At 34.8% G+C, this 11,399-nt stretch overlaps 1 protein-coding gene across 1 annotated transcript; it reads right to left on the bottom strand.

Annotated features, from left to right (window-relative positions):
• Positions 1-4,254: 4,254 nt before the first annotated feature.
• LOC115240256 (putative sodium-dependent multivitamin transporter) lies at positions 4,255-10,301 on the bottom strand. Its single transcript, XM_029815311.1, has 7 exons — positions 9,238-10,301; positions 8,864-8,995; positions 8,007-8,228; positions 7,299-7,642; positions 7,026-7,145; positions 6,290-6,955; positions 4,255-5,501 (listed from the first exon to the last, which is right to left on the bottom strand). Exons 1-7 carry the CDS (start codon positions 9,241-9,243, stop codon positions 5,240-5,242), a joined length of 1,752 nt encoding a protein of 583 aa, XP_029671171.1. The 5' UTR covers positions 9,244-10,301; the 3' UTR covers positions 4,255-5,239.
• Between the last annotated feature and the right edge of the window lie 1,098 nt (positions 10,302-11,399).

Genomic DNA, 11,399 nt, shown 5'->3' on the forward strand with positions numbered 1-11,399 from the left:
CAATTGGTTTGTAACGGCAGAGCCGTTCCTGTAAATAATTGTAAATATTGTAAATAAGTTAAATATGTTTCAAATATATATCTATACAACCTCGCATGCCTTACTGTCTCTTCCTGCTATCCTGCTTGCGCATGCGCCACCCGTGCTGTCTCGCTTGCACGCATATATATATATATATATATATATATATATATATATATATATATATATATATATATATATATATATATATATATATATATATATATATATATATATATATATATATATATATATATATATATATATATATATATATATATATATATATATATATATATATATATATATATATATATATATATATATATATATATATATATATATATATATATATATATATATATATATATATATATATATATATATATATATATATATATATATATATATATATATATATATATATATATATATATATATATACCTATATATGTATATGTTTCTAATTATAATAAAATTATAAATATTTTATTACAATTGCAAAATATATTTAAACACTATGTTCCGAACTGTAAATTTTATAACTTTTGCTTCAATAAACAATTAAATGCATTATCAACCAAACCTATTTTCCGCGAATAATACGGCATACGTAATATGATGCTATAATTTACGCCATTTCCGTGCAGGAAAAATCGAGTTCTACAATCGAGGATAATTAAGCTCACACGGTTGTACAGCGTCCTTTGCCCGTATGTGTCATCGGCAGACACGTGCTTCACGAGTTAAAACGTAATCGACACGCCTGGCGTACGATAACGAACGATTACCGCGAGCCGAAGAGAAGTCGTGTCTAAAAGGTGGCTGTTTGTTGACACAGACGCACCCATATCTTAAAAAGGGCGCGTGAGAATATCGGTCGACCTGCTGTTTGAACAGCTCTCCCCGACGGAAAAACGTTAAAATGATTAAGGGTTGTTTTTCAAAGCCACGCCGAATGTTACATAGTATCACAGTTACGAGTGCGTTGTGACTGACAACTTCCCTTCCGGCCGTAAATACACACGACGTGTAATGTCATCACCATCATGGGTGGCAGTGAAAATCACTGTTGCGTAAATTCCTCAGGCGTATCGTGAATTATTTTTTGCTATCAAGAAATATATAATTATACGATTGCTGTGTAATTAAACAAAATTTGCGAATCAGAGAAATTCTATTCTTTTTTTTTAATTACAAAATATGATTTTTCTACATATCTCAAATGTCAATCGACGATGTGCAAGATGGATAATAAAATGATAAGTCGGATTGCTGTGTAATTAAACAAAATTTGCGAATCAAAGAAATTCTATTCTTTTTTTTTTAATTACAAAATATGATTTTTCTACATATCTCGAATGTCAATCGACGATGTGCAAGATGGATAATAAAATGATAAGTCGCATAAAATATTGCGACGATTACACAAAGCAATATTTCTAAAACGTGCCCAGAGGAAAAATGGATCTGTCAGTTGAAGGGCTAGAAACGATTTGCCGATCCGGACGAAACGATCGACTATCTGTTGCGTGACTACGCCCGCTAACAATAGACCGATCGAGTTCGATACGTCGAACACCTCTCGGCTGCTATAACAAGCTCGCCGACAAAGTGCTAGCAAATACCTCGCACAATAAATGCGGGAGAGCAACAAGATCGCAGCAGATGGAAGTATCAGCTGCGTCGCCACAGGGGCGGTTCATAAACTAACACTTCACACTGTAATAAGACATTTCTAGAAATTATATTGTGTCTCCGTAATTTTGATCGCAAATATGCAATTTAAATAAAAAGTTTTTTATGCGCGTAGGCTGTACGTTAGATAGATAATTTATTATTAATAATATTCTTTTCATTTCTACTTAATATTATATGCAGCATAATTTTAAATTGTTAGATCCTGAAATTAAATTGAAAATTTCTAAAGAGATCAAATTCACCTTTTACACCGTGATATATCGGAAATATATCATAATATATGTGTATATATAATATATCGTATTTTAACCTCCGGCTTCGACAAGGAACTGCCATATTTCCCATGGCTTCATGTATTTCCGCACATCGTGTATTTCCATCTCCCGCGAGATAACATATGAGCCAGACGTCCATATCTGAAACGGGCGGGGATCGATATTCTCCCGCGAGCGCGATTTACTCTTTCCGTTTTACAAGTCAATTCAGGATCGTTCGTGGTGCATTAAATCCGCCCCTACGCCGCGTTCTTCCCGGTAGCCATCATTTCACACGGCTCGCTTCGTGAATCCCAACGCGCCGTTACGATCGGGACGCGGTGGCGAGCTCCAAGCTGCACTTAAGCCCGAGATAAGAGATCCGCCTGTCGGATGGTTTTGCCGTTAAATCGGCAGGAAGGGCACGCTGCGAGACACGCTGCAACCGCAACTGACCATCTCGTAACTTGCACCGTCCATTGCAGCCAAGACCTCGAGGCATTTTTCGTAATAACGTGTGTCTAGATCTCGACCAATAAGTACGATGCCGATCGTGGATTTGATCCCAGACAAAAGACAGAAGACGATATTTCTGTTTGTAATATCGGGATTTGCAAAAATAATGTGAAGTCTCAACAGATTTAAATTCTAAAGAATATTTTAAGGATTTAGGATATATTTTAAATTAAAAACAAATAAATTTTAAAATATATAAATTTTCTCTTTTTATGTAAAGGATGAGCTGCTGTTTAAGAATTCTGGGTCTTGTTAAATAAGGGTTTTTAAATAGCATGCATGTTATGTGCGATTCTAAGTTCTCACAAGCTGTTGTTTTTTTATCGTTTTACGGCAATCAGGTACCGCAGCAACCGTAAAATCCGCGGATCTTGACAGGAGATGGATATCGTATTTTCTATAATACATGGGTCGGCTACACCGCTGAAAATTCCGCATCGTATGCACGAACTGTCTTTTGCATAGGTTATCGCGAAAGACCCAAGATCCGGCACGAGATGTAAACTTTTCGACGTGGCGAATATTTCCAAATCGTGATTGCTCTCCCGAAATTGGAACACACAACGATATCGATAATAATAACTTCTTATCTTATATTTATACATATATTCTCCCTCTTCCTCTCTTATCTAAAACTATCGTACTAAATATGGCTGGAATAATTTTATTGATTTTAGCAATTGCAATTTATATCACATTTTTCATATTCATAAGCACATCGCACATCAACAGCACATATAGAGAGTCTGAATGAGATATTACTAGCTACGTCATGGAGATAACACTTTATCGTTCTATTGTCCAATCTTAAAGCCCTGAATAAATTTAACCGCGAAATCCTCGAAGGCTTCAGAGAGTTTCCCTCCCATCCCTTCCGAATAAACAATTCGTCGCAACGTAAACACGTCGGCTGCGCCGATGAGTGAACCGGTCGGTAGGATTTCTGCTTTGAAATTCGTCTTGGCCGCGCGCCAGATAACTCATACATATTCACACAACTCGAGCGAGCAGCGAGGATGGATGTGGCAGGAAAAAGGGATGACTAAAAAGGGCAGGAATAGGAAAGAGAGGGAAAGGGGAGAGATAAAAAGAGGAACGCGTCGATGATCAAGATCGGACGCGTATGAAGCCGAGAGACCACGGAACTCACGTGATTTCAATTTCAAATGCAAGTCCGTGAATCGCGGGGGTTGGACGAAAGTTCCAGCCATTGTGTGCTCGTACGTACGTATGCGCATTTCTATAGGTATCGTCCCCCGGTATCCTCCGAGGATTCTCTCAGCCGACTCCTTCGCGATGCTGAAAATGCAATGCGATGCACATGTGATAACGGCGAATTTCCCGTGTAGATTGGGGTGAAGTTCCAGGGTGGATCGCGCGCGCGAGGAAAATTGGTTTGCGTTTCAATTTGTGGAGTTTACGAGTCGTTTATTTTGGAAATCTTATATTCTCAACGTAAATCGGATTTTAAAGGTCTTATTGCGATACATTTATCGCGTCAATTTTATGTATAGCCTTATTTAATTTAAATTCTTTACTTCATTCAAAATTTATCTGACGCCAGTTTTAAAATAAATGAAAGAAATTGACATATCATATATACTTCTTTTTACAATATCCGAGAAAAATTCTTGATGATTAATTCTTCCGAAATAAAACTTATATCGTGCGTCATTTAAATTTATAGCGTTTTAAAAATTTAAATAGATATCATTATAAAATTACAAGAAAGTATGACGTTTTTCTTGTAACGGAAATTGTGAACAAATTCAGCAACGTATCAATTACTGCTTCTTTTTTTGATCATCCAATTATACGTCACACAAAGAGTAACAACGTTCCGCTGCACAGATGAACTTCGATTAAACGAATTAAAAGCTTGCCCGAACTGGACACGATAATTTGCCGTAAACGATTACGAGATAAGTCGCGCCAATTTCGGCAGCAATGTAATGGAATCCTTTAAATCGCCGGTTCGTCGTCATCGTCGAATACACACGTACTCACACTATTACTCTTTTCCGCCAATCAGCGCTCGTTAAATTGCAAATTAATGCAGAGACGAAGCCGCCGTCGAAAAACTGGTACGCGTGAATCTCATTCGAGCTTACATTCATCAAGGTACTGTCGCCGATTTACAGGCAGGTTTTCGCTTACCTTATAATTGGATAATAGCTCTGTAGCCATAATTGCATAAATCGACAAAACGAAAATTTTCTACCAAATAAAACTTAGTTGCATCGTTAAGATGTTTTTAATAATATTATCATGTATGTGGACGTTAATTGTATTACCAATTTAATATATAAATATATATTATATATTATCATTCACATACAATATATAAATATTGAGACGAACAAAATAAAAATAAAGTATTATTAAAATGTGTTTTATTTAATATAATAAAGAGAAATATAGGCAATTTTATAATAATAATAATAAGTAATTGTATATATATGCAGAGATATTCAATTTATTTAACTACCAACATTATTTTATTCTTACGTTATTTTAATAAAAGACCAAATAAAAATATGTTATGGAACAGATATATATATAAGCGAATATCAAAGTAAGCCTTATTTTTAGCCTTATTTCCTTAAAATAATGGAATCAGTCAATTATCCTTATAGTATTAAGCGCCCTGGATCATTTTACTGTCTGCTCGATTTGAAGTGTGTGTGTGTGTGTGTAACATATATTTGTTTATAAATAATTATAGATTTTATTTAACTATAAAAGCCTCATTTTATATGGCTAGGTTCCAGAACGAAGATCTGGCTGTTCGTAATTTTCTGCGCGTCTTGGCGTCGCCGTCTGATCCTGGCGGCCACAAATGGCACAAACAAACTTGGATCATGTTCAATAATGTTTCCGCGTTGAATAAGCCGTACTATATAGCTCGCTGTATATCCAACCACTAAAGTAATTATTAATCCCATAGGATTATACCATAAATAGGAGATACGATAAAGATAAAAGTACGATTCGTCTGGTTCTACAGTACTGCAAAAAAAACATAAAAATATTATTTGTATTTAAATTACGCTCGAGATAGAGATAGAGAGAGAGAGAGAGAGAGAGAGAGAGAGAGAAAGAGAAGTAAATTTGTATTACTGTGTATTATTATAGAGAGATTATTTCAATTAAATGAGATTGTTTATTTTTACGCCTTTTTCGCGCGGACAGCTTCTCAATTTCTTGCATCGTTGAAAATAGAGCCGTCGATTTACGCGAGTTTCCGCCGACAAAGAGAAAGCAATAATATATCTAATCCCGCTAATAATGGCGCGGCAAGGATTCCATGGGACAACCGTAATTTCAGTTTATTAACGGTGCAATTAGCGTTATTTACCGCCGTGGGAATGTCGAATAGCGAGCTTATCGTCCATGAGAAAGCGCTGTGAGCGTGAAAGAAATCGGGAAGTAGCGCTTAACTTGCAGCTAATTACTGCGGCACGAAATATCCTTGTGTCCATAACAACATCGATGACTCGGAATTTTGAATAGCCGCGATAAGACGATATACAGAATTGTCGATAATTCATATTTTAATTCTAAATTTTTAATCTTGCATTTGTGAAATAACTAACATGATATTTCGACGACATTAAATTTGAAGCTTTATGTATTTAATTGATTGACTTTACGTAGATTATTTAAAAATATTGAACTAATATTATTTTATGCTTTTAACATTGTAAAAAAATGCAATTTAATTATTTGTAAAGTTTGGAAAATATTAATTGAACGCTGTATGTATCATTTTACAATGATTTTTGAAAATATCGTACCTGTTGAGCTTCATCTGTTCAGCGAGCATCAACGCTGAAGAATTTGCGCAACCTTCGACCGATATCGGTAGTTCCGGGACGGGTGGTTTCGGATGCCCGAAAGCAGCCCACATACAAACGATTAATGCTGTAATCATGCCAATGATGGTTCCTATCTCGTTAGCACTCTCACATAGCATTCCAAGAGTAAAGATACCCAGAATGGGGCCGCCAATAGCTCCGTGTATGCTGAAGGCGACGGCAACCAACCGTCCCATCGTCTTCGCCAACAATGCTAAGAACAAGCAAAGAACGCCGTTTAAAAAAGTAAGAGCTTTGGCTGTGAAGGTGGCTTTCTTATCAGAAAATTCCACCCCGAACTTTCGATGCAGCGGCTTAACGTAATCCTCGAGCGCCACTGCCGCCAACGAGTTCATCATAGCAGAAATCGTGCTCAAGCTAGCGCTGAAAATGCCGGAAACGATAAGCCCGACCAATCCAGGTGACAATCTCTCCGCGGTGAAAAACGGCACTATTTTATCGTAGGTGGTGATCTTTCCGGAGGCTACAGGATCGCAGTCTTTGTAGATTGCGTATAGCGCCAATCCGGTGAAACATGTTAAGAAACCTATCAGTGCGATGAAAGGACCGCACAGCAGCAGGGCATTCGTAGCGACTTTTACGCTTCTATAGAAATGAAAAAATAATCATCGTAAAATATGCTGAATACTCTTGCGCGGAATAAATACAGACGTACTTAACGGTCATTAAACGTTGAACTTGCACTTGATTTACTGCAAGAAAGGATAGACCTATCGATCCTCCGCCGATCAAAAGACTCCACCACGTATACTGGACAGTTGGATCCAAACTCACGCTAAAAAAAAAAGAAGGAAAAAATCTTATTAATATTCTTATAAATTTTATTATTTGAAGATGAGTTTATATCATAGTAAATAAATATATCTTCAAATAATATATTATTCTGAGAACACACATAAAATATATGGCTTCATATCGATTATCTTACTTGGAGACATCAAGACGGTTCCCTTCCAGAGCAATACGCCAAATACCACCAATTCCTCCGTCAATCTCCATGGCAACAATTAAGATGATAGTGCTGAGAGCAACGATCATGAGCAAGCCCTGGAAGATATCGGTGACCAGTACCGCTTTGATACCACCTATCGTGGAATAGAAGGTACAAATTGTGGCGAGTACCAAGATGCTCATAAGACTCGATAATCCTGCGGTGGCCTCGAGAGCTAACGAAGGAGCATACAGCATCACACCGGTCAGTAACATCGTTTCGGTAAAGTTTGCCGCGCTCACCAGCAATCGCACGTATAATCCAAATCGTTTCTCCAGATACTAAAAGAAAAGAAAAACAGAAATTTGCAAAAATAACTATCTCACTTGTTCTTTTGCACATAAATAGAAGCACAAAATTTCTTTGTGTTTTAATAATTTCTTTAATAACAGATCTATTCAAAATAAACTATTAAAGAAACTATTTTGCAATTTGATTCGGATACTTCAAAAATTTCCGATTAATTTATACTTGCAAATTAATTTTACATTTCTCGTTTTGCTGTGTTACAAAATTTGATAAATTTTATATAATGTATTCGATTATAACATATACATATATGTTTGCGCAATATAACTGGCCGTCTTCGAAGAGAACAACGTCGAAAATAATAGACAATATTTTGAGTGATTATTTGACAATTACCTCATAGATGCTTACGACCTTCACTTCGAAGAAGACTGGTAGATAGCAGAAAGCTATAATCGGCACGATGAAAATGCTGCTGAGATATAATAATACGAGGAACATGCCGCGGATGTAAGTTTCCCCGCTCATTCCGAGCATGCTAATTGCCGATATGTGAGAGGCCATCATGGCAATCGAGAGAGGAAAGACACCCATCGAACTGTCCGCGGTAAAGTATTCCTGTCAATGATAATTGTGCGATTGAGCAACAGCTTCGTACACAGGATATTTTTTTATTTCTAATGCACAGTATTTTTCTGCGTCATTACGACGAGTAAAATTAATCGGCACTTGGTATTATTCTATTTCTAAGGGAAGATCTTCGAAATGTTCTATGGTAATAATTCAACCGTATTAACCACCAAAAGGCTAAAACACAATATATTTATATATTTAGTTTATCAATTAAAATATCTATTTGTTTTTTATTAAAACATTGGTTTAAATAAATTTTTGATAAAATTATGAAAGGCATTTTTGGTTATCTTAAGGAAAATTACGGTTGACACAGTAGTTATGTTGAGTATTTTTTTTCCTTAAGAATAGAAGAAAAATAGAACGAGAAAATGTGTTTTTATAATTGCAATATAAACTTTGTTAAAGAATCTATTACTTTTCTCAATATTTACGAGATTTGGAATTTAATTTATTAGCAGTAGCGATAATCTGTAATTTACGCAGATGATAGTATTTATCGCGAAACGAGATCGAATGCATAACATGCGTTGATATGATTTGTGTGCGAGTTATTGCGATCGCATCAGTTTAACGCCAAATCGATTTGCCGCATAAAAATTTATTTTCTAGAAACTGACCGCTGCCGTACGTTGTCGACCACCGCTGAATCGATAGTAGATCCCTATGCTGACGGAAATTAACATGATTACGCTAATCACGAGGTAATCCTGCCATTGCAATCTGTGGATTTCGCCCTCGGTAATTGATGTCTATAAGCAAATTTCTTTTTATTATGATTTATTGAAAAATTCGTAGTAGAGATTTTTTAGACAGAATTTTCAAATGTGATTTGATATTAAAACATATCTAGCTGTAGTATAATGATTATGAGACATAGAAATATGTAATGTTAAATTATTTTCTTAAATATTTCATAATTTATAAGGCAGTGATAATATAATCAATTTTTGTTAGATTATTTGTAACTAATCCAATGCCTATTAGTACTTACATCCATCTTGTGAAATTTACACCTACACTATTCACTTAAGAGGCAAAAAGTTCAACTTTATAATTTCAATCCAGATACTTAAATTTTGACCGAAATTTTCATTATGATAAAAAATTTAAATAATTTTTGCACACTTTTGAAAACACAGAGTACGAAAATCAAAATGCTTATGAGTGTTCCACAAGCTCTTACTAATGAATGTGTCCGCTCCCATCGACATGCAAAACGCAGGAAAAGAAACGATATATTACGTAAAGAATTACTCGGCATCTTTAGCGCTAAAGCACGCGAAGTATAGAATTTCCATCGGTAAATTAGATGTAGTAACATGCTGTTTAATACTAATTGCTAGTTAAAAGAAAAATTTATCTGCGGAAATGTCGTGTATATTAGCAGAGATAAATTTAAGACAAGAACTATTTAAATACGCATACATATTACAAATATGTTACAAACATATTGATATTATGTAATATAAGAAGGATATTATTCTTTGTTATTAAAAAAAATCCTGGATCAGCATTTTTTTTTACAAATATTGAACAGTGACGATCGACAAGTGACTATAATATTGACCATATATAGATATATCAGTTAAAGCATATTACACCTGAGGAAAGATTAGATTGCGATCATCGGATAAGGCTTAGCCTTAATTTAATGTGCCGCAAATGATAGCGTTTGAAATGATTATCTTTACACGCCAACCAACCATTCCGAAGGATCGATTCACTTAACAGCGATGAAAATGTGAAAAATGTAACAAATAAAGACTATTCACCTAAAGATGCATTTGATTTTGACATTAATTGAATAGTAAATATAATTGCATTAAAATTCTAAAATTATTTTTACTATTATTATATTGCTCAATATTTATATTCTAATACACATACATTAATATTTTAACATACACTAGTATTAATCAGTTATTAGACTTTTGCATAGATATTAGTAACAAGTTTTCCAAATATATATTCTGAATTCGAAAGATAATAAATTTAATTAATTGTAATTAAATTTGTCAGTACGCTAAAGTCTCTTTTTCAATAGTACATGTTACAGAGATATTGCTTTTAATTAAAATCACTTTATTTAAAATGTAAAAGAAAAAGAAAAAAATCTCTTTTTGAAGCTGCAGCTGAAAAGACCAGGTCTATTATCTTGTCGTATGTGCACTTTAACACGTATTCTTGCTTGAATATTTTACTTTTTCCAATATAACTAGTTGATGCAGCACAATAAGGGTTAATGACGATCTCGTTTAAGTGGCGACTAATTTCCGACATTGTTACTGGTCTGTCGACCGCGTTGTTTTACGCGAATAGCATTGCCAACGAAAGAGAGAAGAACTACGAACAAAAGAGGAACGGAAAGAGAAAGAGAGAGAGAGAGAGGAAAGGCCGGAGAGAATAGGGGAGAAAAAGAGGAACTCGTAAGTGGTGAATTCCCGTCATTAAGTCGTTAGCCAGACGACAGCAGACTAACTGTCGGCTAACTGACTGCTGAACTTGATCGACCAATCATTGACCCCTACGGTCAATCGAAATTTACCGTGTGTTAACCACTCTCGTTCCACGTAATTCGTCGATATTATCCGGATGCGTAGGCTGCTTTCGATAATTTGACGAGGGAAAATATATCGGTCGTGAAGCAGCTGCATGCTTTAATTCAAAGATAATACGGAAGTTAATGTAAATTTTGTTTGCGAGTTCAATTTTATTCGGAAAGGAGTATGTTCTCGATTATAATCTGTATTAATCTTTTTGCTTTATATTAATTAGGTATATTCAAAGAAATATCTCGTTTTCGAGATATATAAAAAAGTTCTATTAAATATAATTTTTTTAAAAGAGATAAATTTTACATAATAAAAATTAAATCTAGATTTGTTATTGTATCGGGTTGAACGGAAAGTTTGTGCCATTTTTTAGGTCTTTATCTCTTAGTAAAAAACGGCACGAACTTTCCGTTCAACCACTTCCCTAAAAAGTTAGGGCCCAAAATCCTCTAAAATCACGGTTATTTTTTACATTTTTACAAATATCAGGAAAAGTATGTGTCTTTTAACAAAAAGTACCAAAACAAAAGTTGTAGAGAATTAAATTATCTTTCAAATGAGATAATGAGATTTGTAGTTCGTTCCATAGGTTTTCGAATAA

The sequence above is a fragment of the Formica exsecta genome, unplaced genomic scaffold, assembly GCF_003651465.1.
Source record: "Formica exsecta isolate Colony F162 unplaced genomic scaffold, ASM365146v1 scaffold421, whole genome shotgun sequence".
Classification (NCBI taxonomy): Eukaryota; Metazoa; Arthropoda; class Insecta; order Hymenoptera; family Formicidae; genus Formica; species Formica exsecta.

Bases quoted from the DNA above. Each gene is read 5' to 3' on its own strand.
- LOC115240256 (XM_029815311.1), bottom strand. The intron at 8,229-8,863 runs GTCAGTTTCTAG...TATCATTGACAG, and splicing joins GTCGACAACGTACGGCAGCG to GAATACTTTACCGCGGACAG. The intron at 6,956-7,025 runs GTACGTCTGTAT...TCATTTCTATAG, and splicing joins CAACGTTTAATGACCGTTAA to AAGCGTAAAAGTCGCTACGA.